We start from the raw sequence: 22,479 nt of genomic DNA, 5'->3' as shown, positions 1-22,479 counted from the left end.
TTAAGATATTCAACTTGGGAAGTTAAAAGCGGTCTCTGACAGCAAGCCATTACAAATTTTCACATCACTGATATTTCTTCCCTAGAGGAAGACAAATACTGGGTCTCAACCAACTTGAGTCTTTCTGTTCCCCTTGGGCCCTTCTCCTGCCAGGCGATCCTCCCGACTAAAAGCACCCACAGGGTCAAGATCAGGAAGCGTATCTCTTTCCCTGGCCACCTGGGAGGGGACTTTAGGCAGGGTCTGTGTGAGGACTCCACATGATTCATCCCAGGGCATCATCAGTCACGTAAACATGCTAGTTTTAACTGATGCAAGGAACATTTGGCAACGCAAAGGTCATATGCCTAATTCAGTTCAAGAAACATTTACCATTTACCCATGGGACAAAGAGAGCAGCTGCGCTACTCAGTCCTTACCTGCACATTTCACACTTAATAACAGAGCTTAAGTTCCAGGCATAGCTCAAACCCTTCATGAGTGGCCCACAGTTGCAAAATGTAAAATAATAACAAAGAGAGATCCATGTGCAGCTTTGGGAGAGGTGAGTGAAGATCAGCATAACAGAGCTAAATGTTTGTATATTACCACACATTTCATACTTTCTGCACTCGGATCCCTTACAAACTCTTCAGTAATATTTTAGAGGCCTTCTTCTGCACTATGTCCAATCCCAACCTGCACCACACTCATCAGTTAGATGAAGAGAAAGAGGAAAACGATGGGTTGATCTGTTGTGGGAGTCACCAAGGAGGGAAGGCAAGAATATGTGAAGATATACAAGGTGCTGCACGATGGAATGCGGCAAGATTCAGTTACAGGCTGAATGGAAAATTGATGGGGACATTTTATACAAGTATGGGAATCAGACAGAAGTGTTTCTAGAATAATTTCAAGAAGTTTGTTTGGCAACAACAGCATGTGAACAAGGTGCGAGGACAGAAAGTACCACTCCTGCTATTTGGAGACAACAACATGCTACTCAGGCACATAGAAATACAAATGCACCAAACTACTAAGCACATTTTGCAATTACTGCATTGACAAAAAACTGGCCATTAAAAGAGAAAAACAAAGGCAATGCTGATGGGCCCAGCTAAAGGACTGAGGAGGACATGTTAGGTAAATGGTAGATTTTTAGAGGGAGCAGCTTGCTTTGACCACCTTGGTGTCTGTTTTGATAATAAAACCGGATGTTGGCCATTTAAATGCTTAGTGTATACAAGCATATAAAAGTATCCATACAGCTATTCAATAGAGTAGCGGAATACGGTGTCAAAAGTTGCCTTTGCCATTTTTCTGCCAAAACATAAATGGAAACTAGTAAAATACAAAAAAAAAAGCTAAAAACACTGACAGCAAACAATTGTATTAGTATGTTTCCTCCCTTTCCAGAAAATGATGGGCGAGCTTACCAGACATTTTCAAAACAAGAGACAGCTCATGCCCACTTGTGAATGCTCTACACAAATATCCTCCAAAAGTTTCATATAGGAGAATTGGCACCCACTTAATATTCATCGTCATGTTAAAAAACAGCAGACACTGGGTCACAGCCGCGGCTTTTGGTCAAAGTAAATACAAACCCCAATTGTTATAGAACTACTTCTTCTCCAGTTAGCTCAATAAACTGTGCTGCCACTCATTTGGGGAGTCTGTGTCTTGTTGTGAACGTATGGAATATGTCTGCATCCACCTCAGGCTCCTATTCACTCATCAGTACACCAACTATTTAGCTCGGAAGGTGTACACTAAGTAAAGTAATACAGGTGATGTCAAGCTGATAAACTGCCATCGTAAACATTTTCTAGGGTTTCCTATAGTAATTAATTGTCATTTATTTCAGGATAGCCTGGACTCCATGCATCGAAAGCAGAGTCCCTATTTGTGCATTATATTTTTTTAAACAATTAAAACACTTGGTAGTTCCATACATTTTTAATACCTTTAAGCCAGTTCGAAGAGTATGCTTCGAACATTACTTTTCTCTCCATAGTAATGAACAAAGGATAAAGGTGGTCTATATTTTATGGCCGGCAAGAACACCTTTTTGGCCTTTAAACAATATCTGTTAAAGATTTTTCTATTTTTCCTACCAATCTTCAGATTTAAGACACACTGATACATCTTTTGGATTTTCTAACAGTTTATCCAAAAAATAAATCATAATCATGAGTTCTGTAATTAGTTAGAACCCTCTGCAATGGAAGAGCGCTACGGTGGCACTGGTGCGGAGTAAATGCTTACTTCACTACATTACTTATCGCATTTCTCCTTTTCTTAATTGAGCCCGAATTTGATGTATATCCATCAGGGCATGTGTTTGCAGAAATATATGGTGTTACTGGATCTAACGAATTTCCAATGGCTTTGGCCTGGAGCATCAGAAAGAGTTCTCCCATTAGTTTGCTGTAATCCCAATTCATGGGGAAAAGGGAAAACCATATAACAGCAGTGTCTGTAAATGTGTCACACATTTTAGGTGGAATATTAAATATCTGATCATCAGCTATCCATCCACCCCTTTATTTTTCATTATATCTTGATGAATATCTTGGGATGTACCCAATGTTTTAAATGGGATGAGAAATGTAGGGGGCTGCTCCAACAAGCGGGGGGGGAGTCTAAGTGGCAGGTATGATCTAAGAGGAGTGTCAGGCAGCTTCAGTGAAGGCCACCCGCCCCAAACAATACATCATGAGACCCTACAAACATATATTATGGGTTACTATGCATGGTCTTTACAATACACAAACTGGAAGCTCGAGCTCAATTTTTAAGTAAATCACGACCTGTAAAGTAAATCACTTTCTGACTCAGTATACAAACAATTCAAACAGGAGTAAATCACCCATAAGATAGGCGAGGGGAACAGAGTACCAGTGTGGGTTCCTGGTTGCTCTGCATAAAATCAAAGAGCATTTTGGGAACATGTATAAATGACCACAGATGTTTCTATTTGATAATTATGTATTTTATAGTGATTTAAGCATGCAACCTTTCTCAGCATGTAATGCACACTGGGCTTGCTGCCCATTTCATGTGTTGCAAACTCACTGTATGTCTGCAAACACAAACCACATGTACTAATTCGTACAGCCTCAAATTGTGGTTGTGAGGCTTCAGCTGTCCTGTGTGACGAATCCATAGATGTCGTCACTTCTTCCCAAAGGGGAGCCCCTTCCCATAATGTCAGGGAGGTGAGGCCTGCTACCAGATAGTCCTCCTTGGGGTGGTACACAGCACGAGGAACATCTAGGGAGAAGGCGGTATTTCCCCCTCCCAAACACCCCTCCTAACTCTACATATATTGTACACCCCAGTACCATACCCAGTCGCCCCATGTACATGTGTAGATACATTGACATAATAATGACTGACGAAGTAGAGTCCAAACTACCCACTGGAGACTGGTAGTACTAGTATGGAGACGAGGCGTAGGTGCAGAGCCATGATGCTCATGACAAGAACTAACAGTGATCATTCTTGTGGTTACCAAACAGCAATTGAGGATCTGGCAATAAAAAAAACAACGGGCGACGGCAGAAGTAGTTGAATCCAGCCGAAGGAGGCTTCAGGTGCAAAGAATAGCCAGCACGGTAGATCCAGAAGCCGACACAGAACAGAGTACGCAGGCCGGGAGCCGCGAGAATTCCTGGAGGGCTTTGCAGGGGCAGAGCCACGTCAACTGGTCAGAAGGAAAGCTGAGCAGCACGAGAACAGGAGATGCCAGAAGACCACAGACGCCACCAATGAGAGCTCAGGAAGTCCCAACAAGGTACCGAGTCCTGAAGCAAGGCAACAGCAGTACAGGGAAATTGGAAGGGGCACAGGGACAGTCACCAGGCGGCCAGAGGCAGCTCCCTCATGGCCTAGTAGTAAAAAGTCGTCTACAGGGTCACCAGAGGAGCCAAAAGGTGCTAAGGTGGCACAAGATAGATATAACAGGGGTAGGGACCCCCAACAAGCAGATAAGAAGGGTCTGGGACCCTAACTGTTACACAGAGGCAAATCATCTCCATCTACCTGGCAAGAGAGTGAACCAAGTCTGCCAAATTACAAGGACAGAGAAAGAAAAGGCAGTGAGAAAGAATATTGTGACTTTAAAACCTGTGGTGATCAAGATGAAGGATACATAATAGGACATGAAAAAAAGATAATACCACAGGAAGAACCACAAAAGAGAAAGAAGCGAAGACAAGCAAAGGAACAGATTAAGGCCTGTATCTGAACTGTATAGCTTAATGAGTGGTGGCTAACAAATATTTGCCAATTTCATATTGAACGGAACTTGGGGGAAACCCATATAGCAGGAGAAGGGAGTCATTCTCCTGTGCCTTAGTTCTTATAATAGTGGTAGGGTCAGAGTACACCAGTTTTGGACAGTGGACGGAATCTGATTTATCGCACAGACGACTGACTAGCACCTTAGTTAGTTTTGTTAGGCAGGGAACACCCATAGATTAGGGAGAGTTAGGCCTTTGCATCTTTTTGTTTAATACAACTACACTAAAATGTTACATCAGACTCTGTGTCCTTCTTCTGATCTGCCACATACGCTATAGCCATTCGTACCCACCACCTTCCCCCCACCCGAAACACAACCTCTTTGAGTGATATGTGCTTTTAATGGAAGGCAAGTGTTTTTTCCATTTCTGAACAGCTGTAAACTAACTACTGATTTCATCAAGCCCTAATTAGAGTATGCAGGAGTAAGGTTGTGTGGGGGAAGTGCAGCATTTCCAAGGATTAGGTTGCCCTGAAACCTAGACCGAATACCCTAAACTACATGAGAGCATTAAGGAGGGCTTTGTGCATCTAATACCCAGTATTGCCCTACCACTGCAGGTGCACAGGCTATTAGCACCAATACAGGCATAGTCAAACTTTAAACCAAAAAGGGGGATCATTTTGACGTGGATTGAGGCGTCCCCAATCACTCAGCAGAGCCATGAGAACATGTAACATGGCCAGTGCTGAGACTGGCTGCTTCAGCTTAGCTTGGAGTACAAGGATGGGTGCACGGCCAGCCCATTCACTGCAGCCACCAACGGAAGAGTCGTGAGGCAGGGAGCAGATGAAGAGTGGATCCGAGAGGTGGCGAAGGTAAGGCAGGGCTAAGGGTACAGACTCAAAGGGTCTTCTGCAGAGCACATACTGGTTAATAGTGCCTGGAATATCTAGCAACTATCACTTCCCGATTGCCTAAGCCACTCATCAGAAACAGGTTGATATTAAAAAGGTCTTCATTTTTTTTTTTAGGGCTCGTAGGATCGCCATCCGAGGCAGCCGTCAAGGAGGAGATGTAGGAATGGAATGGGGACCAAATATTCCTGGGCCTTGAGACCAGTGGTTGCTGTCCCACCCAGACCTCTTCAGTGTCTGAGGCCCAAGTCAAGGCACAAAGCCATTGGGAATGTGTTGGAGCCCTGGGACGAAGGCACCACAGCAAGATGCAGTGCACCGCAAGGAGCATGCAGAGCCATGCCAGTTTCCTGGAAACTCGCCGAGGCCAAGGAGTTCATAAACGAGGCATTTTAGTGGGGATGGGGGGGTCGTTCAACATATTATGGAATCTAATAGGGGTGTAGTGAAACCTATGAAGTACTTTAAATTGGATAAGTTTGAAGCAGGAGTTAAACAGTATGTCATAGATCCGAGAACACATTCTCTCCCAGCGTTGATCAGTCATTTCTGCATCCAGATCCTCGCCCCAGGAGCTCTTGAGTTTGTCTAAAGAGGGGATAGTTTTGGACTGTAGTAAAGTAAATAATCTGGAGACCTTTCCCCTATGGATCCTGACATTCAGGATTTCCGTGAGTATCGGGTCATCTGGGGGAACAGCCAGAAATTCTAGGTATCTTTTCTTAAGGGAGCGGCGAAGGCCTGAATACTGGAGCCAAATGGACAGGCTCCTACGTAGGGATACCGGTAGATCAGGCCATTCTACGAAATTACCTTGGTCAAAAACATCTCGAAGGGTTTCAAAGCCTGTATCTGCCCAGAGGCGCGTTACAGCCAGGGGAATGCCAGGGGCCTTCGGGAGGAGGCTCCAAAGGGGAAGGTCACCATGAAAGGGTTGAGAAACATTGGATAGCTTCCATAAAAAAAGGTCTTAATTAAGCATGCTTTCAGCCATTTCATTTATCAGCAATATGTGTACCCACATCTGTTCTTTGCTATGAATTCCTGTTAAAGCAAGCATTGGGAAAGCCAACAGTTTTGGCTCTTGTTCAGGCGTTTTCCAGGTGTTAGGCAAGAGTGTATGCAGAACCCTGTGGGAGACAGCACCTGCCTTGTCCTCTTGGCAATAGTTAACCCAACCCTTGTTATAAGCATGTACTACACACGATGTTAGTGACTGAGCAGGAGGCTTATCTCTAGATGGGCCAATGTGAGCTGTAGGGTTGTAGCAGAGCTTCAAAGTGACAAGTATAAACACTTACACTCAAGGTTTCTTGAATAAACAATGATTTATTAATTTAACAGTCGGCTGAATAAGCCTTCTTTAGAAGGGAGCAAATATGTAAAATATACTTCAAAAATACACACTCATTTTCAATAAATCAGTAGATGCCCATTTGGGATGGCACAAAGACACTTCCTAAACCCCGAGGTGACTTAAATAACTAGGACCCTGTGGACATTAATATATCACTGGTACATTTAGAACAATACCGAGTTTGGTGTCAAAAGGAAAAGTTTAGGGAATAAAACAAATGGTTAACAAATATTCTTAAGCAGGTAAGTACCTTTTGAACCCCCAATGCAAAGTAAATTAACCCTTTCCCAGCTACACAAGTTATAGAATGTGTGACTTTTTGTAGGGACAGTTAAGGCACAAAGACAGAAGTTAGAAGAGTCTTTCAGGGAGCCAGGACAGCCAATGTCAATTGACCAAAAATTCTAGGTGAGCTGCAGCACTTCTTAAAGGTAAGTAAAAAAGTCCTGCACAATGTTTTAGAAATCTTTGTAGAAAATGAAATCACTGTTGGGCCACAAGCTAGAAGGCTTGTGAGGGGCAAAGCTACAAGCAACTCTGCAAAAGCAAACAAGATAAGTCTCAACTGAGAGCTAACAAGGCTACACGACTAGAGGTAAGTACGCCTTAGTTTTACAGTACCTTAGGTCTGAGGAAATTGGTTCCAGCTGGCTTCTGTTCCAGTTGTAGTATGGCAGATCTTGTTGTCCTGGGCCTCAGTTGTGGGGGCAAGAGGGAGGATGTCTGGGGACTCCTGCACTACGAATTGAATGTTTGCGGCAGCAATGGGCAAACTTCAGATCAGCAGCCCTTTGCGGTTTCAGTTTATCGTGAATAGCACCACCGCGGTTCTCGGATACCTGATGGGCTTTCCTCACATCTGGGGTCCAGCACTCTGTTGAGGTGGCTCAGGCTCGGTCAACCCTCTTTCATGGGAGATTGGAAGGATCTTCCTGGAGCTTGGGTCCGACTTAAAGATGACACACTTGATTTTGGTGTTCCTCTCCCTGGCAATTGGTTCCTGCAGCAGCGATGGAAGTACAGCCAGCTACGAGAGGATTTCCAGATCAGTTTGTCTTCGGGTCGATTGGTCCCATCAACCCAAGGGGAGAAGTCATCCTTTGCAGGGCTTCTCTCGTCGAGGCGAATTCGGGGATTTGGCATTGCAGGAGGGCTTCATCAGGCAAAACAACGGTACAGGAGTTGCAGCAAGCATCTCTTCGAAGTTCTTCTTTGGATTCCTTCATCCAGTGGTCGACTCTGCCTTCCAAGCAAAAGACCTCGCCTTTTATACAGGTTTCTCCCATTAATTCACAGCCTAGCTGTCACTCACACAGCAGGGTGGCTATCCTCCACCCAGCCAATCACCTTTGGGTGCATTCCTGTAACGAAGGCGATTAAGCACCAAGAGCTTCGGGCACCTCTCTCACTTCCTCCCCTGCCAGACATGCTGGAGCCAGAGGCTGGTTTCACTGGTGAATCCCGCAAAAGACAAAATGAACAAAGGGACCAAGCCAGGGCGCTGTAGAAACACACAATGGAGGGAAAAAGTATACCACTGCCACCAGCCATTAATTGCAGAAAGGGTAACATAAAAATGTTACATGAGAATCTAAACAAAGGGGATACTAAGTAACCCCTCCAGCACCCTATTGTAAGATAGTGTGTGCTGGGTCTAGAAAGTTACACATGTAAGTAAAGTCAATTTCACTACACTGCTCTTGGAAACAGCAGTTTTACCAAGAGAAGGTATTTAAACCTTTGGGAAATCTGAGAGACTTCCCTGTGCCACTGCACTGAAGGTGCTGTGTGTCACAATGTAAAGATGATGCCTGTGGAGTTTGTCAGATTCCAAAACCAAAAGAAACAGTGTGTTCAAATCAATAATAAATACATGAGAGAGTGGGAAAAAGATCTCACTCTCTCCAAGATAAAAATTAAAAGTCCTAAATTCCAGCAAAAAGAGATGGGGGTTTCGAAGGTAGAAGGGAATTAGCACATTTCTGAAGATTCTCCCTAACAGTCAGCATTTGGCTGTATTGCTTAAATGCACATCTATTTAGATTATTGATGGCAACTAGCAGACATGCCTTGATTCTGGTTCTGCAAGGCAAGTATAGGCTTTAGCCATGTGTTAATCATGATGTTATCTTTTTTTTTTTAAAAAGGAACAAAAGTAATGTGATCACTGGTTTTCTCAAGCATGTACAAAAGCCATTACATGCGACAAACACCATAAACCCTCCATAAGTAGCATTTTCAGTAAAGTCGTGAATTGACGTGATTCACAGAGGAGGGTTTGAGGGCCACTTTTCTTTAGGTGCCCGGGTCTATTTCTTGTCCCAGTCTGACCCTGTTCGTCATCCATTCTGCTTAGTCTGTTACTTTCTTTCCTCTTGCGTAATGAATACACAAAGCAAATTCGATGTTTATGCAAAGTAGATCTACTGCAATACTATACACTGTAGTTGACCTCCAGAGATTGCGTTTCTCTGTGATAATGATTGCCTTATATATTAACACAGGTGGGAGAGAGCTGGCCAAACTGTTTTCAGAGCATTTTTACAGAGGCATAGCCAGGAATGTCTAACACGTGGGGCTGAAGCTAATGCAGTGGGACCCACTGCAGTGACATTACAATTCTTAAATGCCCATTCATCACTGCTGTGTGGGCATTTACAGATTTTGGGTTGGCCTTGCCCGCCCAGGCCCTACCCTGTCTACGCCGCTGGCCCTTTATCCTATCTATTTATGTGTCCATTCATGTACCTAACCTTCATTTTACAGACACACATCTAATTCTTGTGAAGTCCACTCGCATAGTCGATTACATTTTTAAAAAGGTGAACACCATTTCCAGGGGATGTTTGACACTTTTATTTAACATTTACTTTTTTTGCAGTAAATGTCAAATAAAAGTTTCACTGTGCATGGCTGACCTCTAGGTGGCACCAGAGTGTCAAACAAAGTGTGTTTGCGGTGACGCACCAGTTTACAGAAAGCACATTTACAGTTTTGTTTCATCTGTTGCGGTGGGTTGAGTGCATTTCTCTTAGGTCAAGCAGGTAAACCAGTTCCTCGACCTGTAGGTCTAGCTGAATTTTAAAGAATTTGCAAGGCATGGTTCATCTCACTAATGTCTTACCTCAGCGGTAGACACAAATATTCTATTGATGCTCATTTTATGTCTTGGCTACAAATAACTCCTGATGACATTTAAAAGTACAACATTGCTAATCAAATGGGTTAGTTTGCTAATCAAGAAAATGTTAATGAGCAAACTCTACTAATCAATTTTTGAAAACTAATTTATGCCTTATGGATGCACATGGAATAATGCACTGAATAAAAGTATGAAGCGGTATTGGTTCCTTAGTAGGCAAATGAAAATATGTTATGGTAACAGTTTTACATTGTCATTAAATGTGATCAAATGCAACAGCTGTAGCGCTTGTACAGTTAGAATGGTCCTGTCTGGAAGGATCTTCACTTTTCTTAACCATGTTTTAAACAATCCAAGATGGCTGCCATGGATATGGTGACGGGAACAACACAGATTTCCTTCTCCATTTCCCCTGGCACGCACAGCACAGAGAAGGCAAATGTTTGTTGGTGGGTGGGGAGGTGGAAGCCTCCGACAGAATGGAAGAGCTGCTGTGGTGGAAGGGAAGGTAGTGCACTGAACGGATTGGATTTCAAATGCAGGCCTTATGTGTGAGAAGGGTCTGCATTCCGAGTGCTCTTAATTGGCCGACGTGCACCACCCAGCTGCTAATAATTAATAACTCAACCTCCTTAGGCATAATATCCTATTTTCTCAGAGCAACATTTCTATTGGTTCTATTGGTTTTCAGACTTTGAGACTCCCCTCATCCCCCTTTCTTCACACAATGTAGTCAATACTGCAATCGTTACGATCATAGGAGGTTGAATATCTACGGGTCTTAACTTTAGCAGATACTTTCATGAATGACCATTGAGACAAACCTATCTGTATACACCTTTAGTATTCGATTCTTTCCCGTCAGTTACAACATTTTATTCTGGACAGGATTTGTGTAATTTCAATACTCCCCTGTTGGTTTCGTCATGTATCGCTGCTCTTCCCTCACACACCTCTTTTGCTATCTTATCTGCTGATGAGGCTGCTACTACCTTCTCATCTTCTCTTATTTCCTCACTGGATGCTCTCTATACATCAACAACATTCTATCCCTCTCGTAAAACCCGCTCAACCCTGGTTTTCCTCTCATCTCTGAGCTATGCAACGTGTACTTAGTCAACTCGAGCGTCGTTGGTGCAAGTCCAGGTCTGAAGGGGATCCTCTGTCTTATTCTTCTTACCATGTTCTTTATGATGGTCTCTTGCTTTCTGCTAAACATTCTTACTTTTCTGATCTCCTGCATACTAAGTCAACTCACCCTAAACATTTAATTCAAACTCTTTCACGTCTTCTTTCTCCTGCTACTCCTGATCACTGATCATTCTACCCTATCTGCCTCTGATCTTTCTTTATTAGTCTCCTCAAAGGTGGCCCCTCTTTGTGACGCCATTGAGTCTTTTATTCCTACTACTGGTATATGTTTGACCATTGCCTCTTAAAACAACTATTTCCTGTTTTTCTCCCATATCGAATGAGACTTCTCGCGTGTTAACTCAGGCTCATCTCACTGCCTCGCTGTTTGACCTTATTCCATCAGTGCTTATTCCTAAATTCTATCCTTCTCTTGTCCCTTATCTAATCTCATTTTTCAATATTTGCCTTTCTACTTCTGTCTTTCATGCCTCATTTAATCATGCCTCTATCCTTCCTGTTCTTAAAAAAAACCTTCTTCTGATCCTTGTCCGGCTTCTAATTTTCATCCCATTTGTCTTTTGCTGTATCTTTTTACTCAATGTCTTGTTTACTCGCAAGTCTCCACTTTTGTTTCAGATAGTTCTATTCTTCCCTGCTTTCAGTCGAGGTTCTGGATTTTTCATTCCACTGAAACTGCTCTTCTTTCAGTCTCTAACTCTTTACTCTCTGGATGTTACTCCAACATTCATCTTTGCTTATTCCTTTAGACTTTTCTGCAGCTTTTGCTATTGTGGATCACTCTCTCTTACTTTCTTCTCTTTCTTCTTTTGGGTTCTCGGGGTCTGTTCTTTCTTGGTTTCGGTCATATCTTTCCCAAAGAACATTCTCAGTCCCTTGGGCTGGATCAACCCCTGACACTCTTCTGCTTGTCCATGGTGTTCACCAAGGCTCCGTCCTTGGCCCGTTTCTCTTTCACTCTATACTTCTCCTTTTGCTGAAGAATCTTTTGGTCCTTCTTGTCACTTTTATGTGAACGATACTGAACTTTTCTTGTCTTTCTCCTCTTTCACTCCTGAAGTTCACAATAAACATTTGACATGTCTCATAGCCATCAATTCTTGGATGACGGAACATTTTCTGGTATTAAATTCTGCCAAAACTGAAGTACTCTTTTTCCACTCAAACACAATTCCATCTCCTCTTCCTTCCTTCTCCATTTCTTTCCCTCCCTCTCAGCTTCCTATATCTTCTACAGCTCGTGACTTGGGACTTTACTATGATTCTGATCTATCTTTTGCACATCATATTTCCCTATCTTCTTGTGCCTGCTGTTATCACTTGTATAACATCTGTAAAATGTGTCCTTTCTTAACTTTTGACACCACTAAACTTGGTTACTGCACTAATTTTCTTCCGATTTTCCTATTGTTCAGTTTCTCCATTTGGTTTTCCTCACTCCTTTTCCCTCACAGAAATCAGTCTTCAATGCTTCTATTTGTCTTCTCTATCTTCCTTCTCTGCATGATTCTGTTGTCTCTCCTCCCTATACTCATGGGTGGCTCTCTTTTTATTCTCGTCTAAAGTTTAAATTTCTGTGTCTAGTTTTTAAATCACGGTACAGTCTTGCGCCGAGCGACCTTTCTTCTCTGGTATCTTTTTATATACCTGCTCGTTCTCTTTGCTCCCAGTCACAATTTCTTCTTGTAGTCGGTCGTCCTCCTTGTGCTAATTCCAGTTGTCCTTCTTTTACTGTTAGCTCCTTTTCACAGGAACTCTCTCCCACTTTCTCTCCGCTCTATCTCTTCATACTCTTTATTCCGTTCCTCACTGAAGGCCCTTTTTCTTCAAATGGACATACAAGTCGGATTGCTTTTATATTATCACTTGCATTCCCATTTTATTGTACCGTTTTTGTGAATCTATGTACAGTGCTATGGTTTAAAGCGCTTTATAAATCCCAAAGAAAATACAAATAAAAATACATACCCATAGCACAAAAAGAACGAGAATTAACTAAAGTAAGCAGGACAACTAAATCAATTTTCCTGCTTGATAAAATATAACCAGACCTTTTTGTGAGCCTGAGGAAGGATCTCCTTTTGACCTTAAGTCTGGATCAGGATTGTGCTCAATCGATTCCTCTTCAGGCTCGCCGACATCCTCTCTGTTCTAATCCACACCACCAGCTCCTGCTATCAGTAACATCAGCACCAGTGATCCCGAGAAGACATCTCTGTGCTAACATGAAGATTGGGTGGGAATAGTCTGATTCTGGAGCCGCTCTTACTCTCCAAGAGGCAATCAATAGACATAGTGTGATATTACATTTCTTTTTTTAATCCTTGTTAGGCGTCTGAAATTTTTCTGCTTCCCCATTCTTATAGAGAACTTAAAGCGACAATGAGGAAACACAAACAGTTAAGATTGGCTGAAACAGCCCTATCAGCAGATAAGAGTTATCACAGCATCCGCCTCATAATCAGCAGACTGGCAGATATGTGGTAGAGCATTAATCTAAGACGTTATTAGGTTGTTCCGAGGGATTTGGAATTCTGCTGCTGAAAAAAATTCCCTTTCAAACGAAAAAGAAATACAAGACGACCGATTGATTCTACACTGCATCTGTAGTGGTGGTCCCTTTGAAGGACAAGAATAGTTGCACAACAGTACACTTAAAATAGATATTTTTTAAACTTTTGTCCTATTCCTGTGTTGCGTTTTTAAATCTCCCAAAACACATCTGATAACATTAATAAGTAACCCAAATTATGTTCGAGCAAAATACATTGTTAATGGGTAAAACATTTCCAATATACATAAATCACACAGATAAAATGCATTGCCTTCTTTTCATCAATTTGAATTCTATGCAAACTGAGACTCACTTCCCCTAAAGCCTAAATCACCAGTGAACATCTAGCACGTGTTTCATCCTAACACAAATGATCTGGCAATGGTAGTATACATTCACTGGTCCTCCCAAACCAATACAGTGTGGCACAGTGTGCAGTTCTCTAACAGATAACCCATGTACAATTAAGCAAGTTCCTTGTACTCAACTAGGGTGTAGGCAGCAGGCTTCCACAAGCATAACCGACATTTCTTAAATGGAACTTAATCCGGGATTCGCCCTGCTTCGAAGACGTCATTACCCAATGTGTTGAATGCTAATGGGTGAAGGGCTGAGTCAGCTCTGCCACAGAATGGCGAAGTGCTGGCTGGCACCATTTCTAAGGCAAGCTCTTAACCAGTCAGCTATTCACCCAGGCTTGTCCGAGATCTCACGTGATGTCTACTGGGTTGAATCACCTGGCATTAAAGACAAAGTTTATTTCTATTGCAGTAACAGTTCCAAAACGGTACAAGAAACCTCCATGATCAGCACTGACATGTTTGGGAGAGCTTATTTCTCTAACGGAAGCTTTAAGAACACTCTTGTGGGTTCATTTATAGGCACTGCTCCATGCTAAGACTTATGGGCCTACAAACCACGCGCAGAGCAACCAACCCACCCACACATACAAACTTTACACCCACCTCGCCCCCAAACAGACACCAAACATCACATCACTGCCCCTTCTAAAGCCAATGTACACACCGCCCTGGCCCCAAAGGCACACGAGGCTCCTCTCTAGACAGAAACATTCTCTCAAAACAAAACATCAAGGAAGGGGCCATCATGTGGAGCGGGCGGTGCTTATACCCGCATCCATGAGACAGCAAAGCTAGCTTGAATTTTCTCTCTACCCCCACTAACGTAGCTCGTCCCTTCTCTTTCAGATGTGCCAGAATGCCTGGAGTTCACGCAAATGGCAGAAAAGCAGGGCATAAATCCCATTAACATAACGTACAAAGTGATAGAAAGGTGAAGTAAATGAGGTACTACATATACTTGACTAATATAGGGAGCCGCCGAGCACCATTTCTTGTACTCTCCTCTCCACCTGCGACCCAGTTGATGAGGGGGGAGGAGAACATATTGGGGGCACATTGGTGTTGGTCATGGGGAACGCAGGCCTAGAGCCGAGGCTTGCCCACCTGCCACACATTGATTTAGTTTTGATCCCATCCTTTCCACCATCCATGCCTTCTGCTCCCACATTTGCCTGCTGGGGGACTGTGGCAAGCTCCAGTAGGGCATTAGTCAAATAGCAAAACCCGTAGTGAGTTTATAAATCCAATTAAGTCATTCACTCTCAGAAGACTGCTTTGAAAAAACACTGGCAGGCACTTCGAGTGCAAAGTTTGATGGTAAGGCTTGAGTAAAGCAAGCTCAGAGTTCCCACGAGGAGGTATTTTGGGTAGGAACTGGGTGGGCTACTAAGCAAGCAACACCTACAAGCTTTCTGACCCTCACATGCCATTTCTCCCCACTTGTACTCTAATGCAATCGGCTTATAGGTGGCGCAATAGGCCAAACTAAAAAGTGACTGGTAAAAGGCTTTGAATTAATCACAACCACACTACCATCAGCAGCATCTCATACCATCATTTTGTGACAAACAGGTGACATTACAAGAGTGGACCAGCCATCCGCAGACGAATCTTGGACCCTGTGGTCAGTTCAGGATGAGCTGCTAGGCCTCAGCGCCTCTGCATGTGACAAGCACAACACCAGCCAAGAGTGAGGAAGTTCTACTTCGACACACAACGCAAATTACACTGCACCATTACGTGATGATAATAAACATGCTTCTTGCTAAAGGTGCGATTTTGGGGGATTACTGGCCACACCCCAAAACGTCGTTTTCCTGTGGCCTTATAATAATTGCCATTGGATCACACATACATGCACACCCACCAAACTCATTGATCTCTTATCGTTTTAAGATAAGGCGTTCCCCAACTCCAATATCCACTATCGGATCAGAAAGCTCTGTCTGGTTTAGATAGATCTCTGCAGCAGGTGCATGGACCTACTGAGCTGTTCCTGTGCCACATAGATCTCGGCAATGAATGCCTTACCCCTGTTGAGTTATTAAGTCCTCAAATTGCATGCACACTGATCCCCGCAGCCGATTCATTAACCCCTTGATCCATCTTGCGGTCTTGAAAACTCATGATTCACAGGTCACACACAGAAGCACCATGCATGAACAACGTTAGCCATCTTTCCAGGATTTGAACCTGCTGCTTGAAGATAACGCATCAATGACTGCAGCAGTCTCAGAACCCACTGAGCTTTCATGGGAATGGAACTGTGAAGTGCATTACACACAGCCAACTGCAGTAGGAACATAGCAAACAAACCTATCTTACTCCCGAAGGGTTGCTTTGTTCTGCTGACTCACTCCTACTTTAGCTACCGGTGCGTTGTTTATTAAGAACTGGTTGGATGGATTATTAAATGCAGCCAGCTCTGAGGCTATACCAGGTCAACAAAAGGCCTGGTACTTGCATCACAAGCCTGCAAGAATATGGAGAATAACGTACCCCAAGTGTGCTTTATGAGGATATTAGCAGTCAGCCAGGAGTTCTGCCCCATCTGCTGTGTACATGTTTGGAATTTCAAGAGGACTGAACATATACTTGATAAATTGGGTGCACGGAACACTACACCACTCTACAGACCTACACCTTCCTTAGCACATCACTGTTCAAGCAGGTTTGGTTAAAGTGAAGTTAGGCAACATTACAAATCCTACAATAAAAGACTTTTTTAAGAGAAAACCTATGACTGATGAGTTAGTCATCTGGGATTCATCCCAGAAACCAAAACGATAATGGCTTTTTCACTTTTGGCGGAACATGTTGCTGTGTTTAGATGTTCTTACGTTATTAAAAGTTGAGCTGCGACTGGAGAATGGACCCGAGCGGTAGAAGCAGCTTACCGCGAGCTTCACTTCCTACAACACCGAGGTTGGTGGTAAAACTGCCTGTCCTAGGAATCCCGCCTGATTCTGAGTTAAAGTTCCTTATGGAAACCACTCAAATTTGTAAGCCCAAGTCAAAGGTGGAGGTCAACATTTTCCTTACGTTCCTTACGTTTTTAGTTATTTGTCTACATTGATGGGAAGCCCAAGTGCATGCCTTCATAGCAGTTAAAGAAATGCTGTATCAAGACACATCAAAAGGGGTTGGGAGAGGGTCTCTCCCTCCCCTCCCCAACACCTTATGACAATGTATTACATTAAACCACTAATGGTATGATCCACTACGGGACACAATCCATTTCCATCCTTAAAACGCTGGCAGAAACTCTTTTTTTTAAATAAATTATATATACATGCAGATTTTCTGAAATACAGTAAATACAACCTAGTATATTTTTCTAAATCAGGCAGACCCCTGTGTCCTCATCTTGCTTGATCTCTCTTCTGCCTTTGACACGGTCAACCATGCCATCCTGCTCAAATGTCGCCCTGGCCTGGCTGACTTCTTTCCTCTCTGACCGACCCTCCCAGGTCCAACTGGGGTCCTTCCTCTCTGCTATCTTTTTCTCTACCTGTGGTGTCCCGCAGGGACACCACAGGTCTCCTCTCTCCAGGGGTCTAACCTCTCTCCCTGACTGCTCACTCAATACCTGGCAATTCTGGCCCGCTGCATTGCCGCTCTCTGCCCCAACTTTCAGTGCTATGTGGATGACACTCAGCTCATTTTCAGGCTACCCTCGGCCACCTCTTCTCCGTCTCTCATCACTGTGTCTGTCTGCTATCCAGGAGTGGTGTGCCACCAACGACCTCTGCCTTAATGCCAGTAAGACTGAGATTCTCCTCATCGGCACACCCGCTCCCACCTTCCTGTCGCTCTCTGGCCAGCCTCACTTGGCCGTCTTCCTGCTCCCACCTGCGAGGCCAAAAACCTTGGGGTCATCTTCGACTCCACACTCTCCTTCGCTCCTCACATCTCTGACGTCTCTAAGAAGTCACACTACCAGCTGCACCTCCTCAGAGGTATTCTTCCTTTCCTCTACTTCCCCCAGAAGCTCACTGTCTCCAGAACTCTGGTTCTCTCTAGGCTGGACTATTGCAACAGCCTCTTTCTAAATCTGCCTGCCTCTACTCTCTGGCCCTCTTCAACTCATCCAGAACAGGACTGAGAGACTTGTCCTCGGCCTCAAGCCCAGGGATCGTAGCTCTCCAGGACTGAAATCTGTGCACTGGCTCCCAGTGGCTGCGAGGATTAACTTCAAAACCCTTTGCATTGTCCACAAGGCCTTCTGGGGCCTGGGGCCTGAATACCTTCAACTCTCTCTTCCTAAATATCTTTCTTCTCGAACTCTTTGCTCATCCGCCTCCAACTCCCTCAGGGTCAGTCGCTTCTCCAAGCAACGAGTTGGCGGTAGATCTCTTTCGTCAGCTGAGGACTCCCTCTGGAACAACCTCCCTGAAACTTCAGGAGAACCATCTCCGGTTCTGGAAGCACCTCAAAAACCTTTCTCTTTGCTTTGTCTTTTTTCCTCCTCTCCCCTGCTGAAACTCCTGGCTGAATCCGGAACTGCACTGGTTACCTGGCCACCCTCTGATCTCAGGCCAGGTCCCTCCCCCGCCAGTCACACGCATCTGTACTGCCTGCAACCTCCACACTTGGAGTCTGTTTCTGTATCCCTACAGTCCCACTACCAGCACATCACACCTGGTGTCTAAATTTACCTTTACCTGGTGGCCGTTCTTTTACTTATTGTTATCATTCTATTCCCATGTAATGCACTGTCCCTTCCACCTCCCCCCAGCAATTTCCCCCTTCCCCCATCCCATGCACTTGCATGATCTGAATGATACCTGGCCTAGTAGGATCGTTGTCTGTCCTCCCTCCCTTGCCGCGTCGCGCCTTGAAACACTTGTGTATAGGCGCGTTATAAATGCCATATCATATCAATAACACATGCAGGTTGTGACAAGTCAAAATTCACCACATCTATAATGGGGTCAAAGTGTTCCCTGAAAAACATGCCTGCTGACATCAAAGCTGGAGGATTTTTTGTAATCGTCCTGTTGTTATGTCACACGACAATATAACGAGATTAATAGCAAGATAATAATGGCTTTATGTTAATTTTAATATGATTCCAATATAAATAGTAGCATCAAAGCAATTTAGAGCACAGGAAGTTAACGCAGAGATCCCATGTTGTCCCATGCCACATAATGTATTCATTAGGCCAGGTTTTTTCTGTGCATCAGGGACTCGTCGGGTCCGCATTTAGAGAAAAAAAACGTTCAAGTAGCCGAAAGTTAGAGCTTGAGAATAATAACACTAACGGACTGGCTCCTCGGGGTCAGGCTCTTCCTTTACCTTGTTTGATGACCTGCCTTCGGACAGCCTTGTCAATCACAAGAGGAGCAGGGGGTCTGCGTACATCAGTGTGGAAGGGGTTCTGGGAGGCCTTCTTCCTCCCCCAGAGCTTCGAGAGAACGAACAGAGGGAGCAGCACCGCAGCAAAACACAGGAGCCACATGTCTAGCGCAGGTGCGTGTGCTAAGCCCTTCTCTCAGTCAGTGCTTTCCCCGTGGGCTGGGCCACTGGGGGGCGGGCCTGGCACCAGCAGCAACCTACGGGCGGGCTCTAAGCAGCGCACACCGAACACTTCCTGCTTCTTCCGTAAAGCATTTGAAGAACCTTTCCTGGCATGACGGCCAACGCGTACCATGCACCGCCTCCAAGAGGCGGACTGCCCCATTGCGAAAAAGAGCGAACTACCAACAAACTGGAACCTGGTCAATGTTCTACAACACATAAGAAGCAGCAACTGGAATACCCAGCTTTAGGTGGTGTGAGCATCAACATGCCACCGTAGATCCACTTAGTTCGTTCATGGGTCTCCTTTCTGGCAAATAGTGTAGAAACTAGATTAGTAAAATATCAACTCCAAGGCAGACATTAAATTAAGCAGTTGGCATTAACCCCTTCTTAACCCAAGCAAAGAATCACAGCATTTGGATTGGTTAAATACATTTCACGAATAAAATACAAACTTTTAAAACGTGTTTGTCTTATTTAAAATGTTATTTTGTGTATATTTGGTTAGCAATTAAACATTATACACCTTTATCTTCATAAATGACATTAATATAACGTTACAATATTAATACATAGTTCATACATTCTAATATTCATATAAACTAAAGCAATGCATTTCCTTCAAAATTTGCAAAACTTTCATTTCACAAGTTCTGGACAATTTACAGAACATTCTATGCCACTCACACACTACAAGAAAAAGAGCAATACTCCCTTATAATGCAAATAACTCCAGACTGTAAACATTTTTGTCCATGGTTTTAAACCTGCGGAAAATAATCGACCAGAAGTGACATATTGGTAGCGCAAGGCTCAACTGACTAGCCACCAAACACCAGGACTAAAAAAACTTTGTTAGACAAACTTTCCATATCATGGACACATTGCCCAAACATTCTAACCCTAATAGATCGAGTAGCTAAACATTGCAATAGATGTTTAGTGTTTCCATACTATACATATCTTTACATAATGTACAGGAGAGTGGTATTCATCTCAAACCAAGTACCTATAACTTGAAGGATTTACAGCAAATGAAAACAAAACGTTTGGTATGTTATCCTATACTCTTGTTAGGTAACCATTTAATATAGCTAGTCAAGTTTCCACATTTGGGGATACCTTTACAGAATTCTTGACAATTCATCGTTGTTTGTTGCAGATTTCTTTCTTTGTCTTTTAAATGCTTTTGATTTACATGGAGTGGAACATCTTCATCATATTACCTTCTATTTCATTGAGGAATATTTCATTTTGTTTGTCTAACATATTAAGATCTTCAATCGAGGTATTATTTATGGTATCACCTAGGAGTCCACTGATGTTATAGTTTCTTGTTTTGATCATTTTAAAATAATGTAGTGATCTTATTTTTATTGTTGTATTCACTGAAATCAGCCCAAGTTCTATTCTAATCAGGGCAATAAGACAACTCCAGGGAAACCCAGTGAACTACGCCAGAATGTTCCTTTTGCCTTTCATCAGCGAACTATAGCTCAGTGCGGACACGAACAAGAAACACAAGATCCCATCATACTGTAGGACAGCCTGTACGTAAAGGCTGGTAGGTCTGGTTGACTCTGCCCCAAGATCTTCTTGATGGTCAGAGCCAACGGCTCCTGATGATTTGTCAGCACAGGTGCTGTTTGTATTTAAATGTCCACATTAATCCCGCACTAAAAACTTCACACCAACTTCACACAATCTAATGAGCTAAACCCCCAACCACGCAGTGTGTCACTGTGAATTAAATGAAACGTTCACCCATTTGTTTCATTTGACCCATCGTAATGACATATGCCTTGCACTACAGAATGATGTTTTAATTTTTTATTTCATGGAACATAACGTACATTTTGAAGGATTAATGCCTGTGAACGACACTTGTTCCCATCCTCAATGTCGTAATAATAATCTCACGCACAATCAAGCTTAGGTCAAGTGCACTGACGGCAGTAAATCATAGCACACACCCTGCTCTTGACGTAAAGCTGTGTGGTAGTTCAGGAGAAAGACAAAGACTGCGATTAGACATTCTACTCAATGCTTTAATAAATAATATAGATAAGGCTTATCTTTCCCTATTCTACAAGGCTTCCCTACCTAACAAAACAAACTAAGGTGCTCATCAGTCGTCAGTAAAGTGTGAAATGAAGAAACGTCCACTGTCCAACTCTAACCTCTCTGACCCTACCAGTACTCTTAACAACTTAAAGATAAAAGGCATCCCTTCTCCTGAGGTTTCTAAACTTGTCTTTCAGCCAGTCGTTAACAGATTATGTATTGAATCCTGCAGAGTCATCACTGACTGCCCAGTGGTAGTCTCTTCCCACATGGCTAGGGAAGACAGCCGCTACCTGATCCTGACCCTGGGGGTGGTATTCTGATGGAGGATCATGTCATAGGGGATGGATATCGGGGGGAAGCGATGCCTCCAACAGGAGGGACGCAATATTCTTCCCTGTGCTGTGCTGAAGACCCCCAAATTCCCAAGTTTTTGATGGCATATTGTCAGTATTCAGAATCCTTTAATTGTAAAACACAAACCAACTTATGCCAAACATTTCAAACATAACTCAACTCTGTTCATGATTCATATGTAAATAACACCTCTAAAACACATTTAACATCTAATGGTTTTCATGGTTGTGATTTAAATAAAAGTGTGCAACAATAAAACTCAAAACAGTCTAAAGTTCCTTTGAACTCCAAGTCCCAGAAAGCTTCAAGTACTGAGACAAAGAAGAGGAGCAAGGAGTCAATGTGGAAGGAAAGTGATACCCAGTGCAACGTGCGGTCTAGTTGCCAGGTTCACAATCAGCTGCATGGCACATTTAAACTTGAAAATCACCTGAAAGCTAGAAGGTGAGGAGAAGAGAGATGCAGAGAGCGCAGAGCGGGAAGCAAACGGAGAGGCAGACTCACAGAGACGAGCCGTGCTGGAAGGAGGCCTACCATACCGAAGGAGAGGAACTTCGGTGAAGGTGTAGCGAGTGCCCTGGAGGGACCGCTAAAAGGGAGACATTCACCACAGGACTGTAGAAGACACGGTCCTGTGGAGTGACAATGGTTCCATCAGCAAAAGGGAGAATAGCTGACACAGGAAGCAAAAAGGAGTCTGCCTAACAGGGGAAGCCTGTCCAATGAAGACCCTTTGCCACAGCTGCGCTTTACACCAGTGAGTTAACCCAGTGGAATTGGGGGCCCAGGAACGTGCCAATAAGTTAATGAACACGTGGGG

The 22,479-nt window shown here is 43.6% G+C and overlaps 1 protein-coding gene across 1 annotated transcript in view; it reads right to left on the bottom strand.

The window, feature by feature from the left end:
- The window catches only part of LOC138492015 (all-trans-retinol 13,14-reductase-like), a 291,725-nt gene extending 272,389 nt beyond the window's left edge, over positions 1–19,336 (bottom strand). Inside the window, exon 1 of the mRNA XM_069618934.1 lies at positions 19,014–19,336. Coding sequence (XP_069475035.1) covers positions 19,014–19,176 — 163 coding nt within the window. The 5' untranslated portion in view covers positions 19,177–19,336. The remainder of the gene's footprint in view (positions 1–19,013) is intronic.
- Between the last annotated feature and the right edge of the window lie 3,143 nt (positions 19,337–22,479).

The sequence above is a fragment of the Ambystoma mexicanum genome, chromosome 10 (assembly GCF_040938575.1).
Source record: "Ambystoma mexicanum isolate Mex_15411 chromosome 10, UKY_AmexF1_1, whole genome shotgun sequence".
Classification (NCBI taxonomy): Eukaryota; Metazoa; Chordata; class Amphibia; order Caudata; family Ambystomatidae; genus Ambystoma; species Ambystoma mexicanum.
Note: the sequence above shows the minus strand (reverse complement) of the source record. Positions and strands in the feature narration are given on the sequence as shown.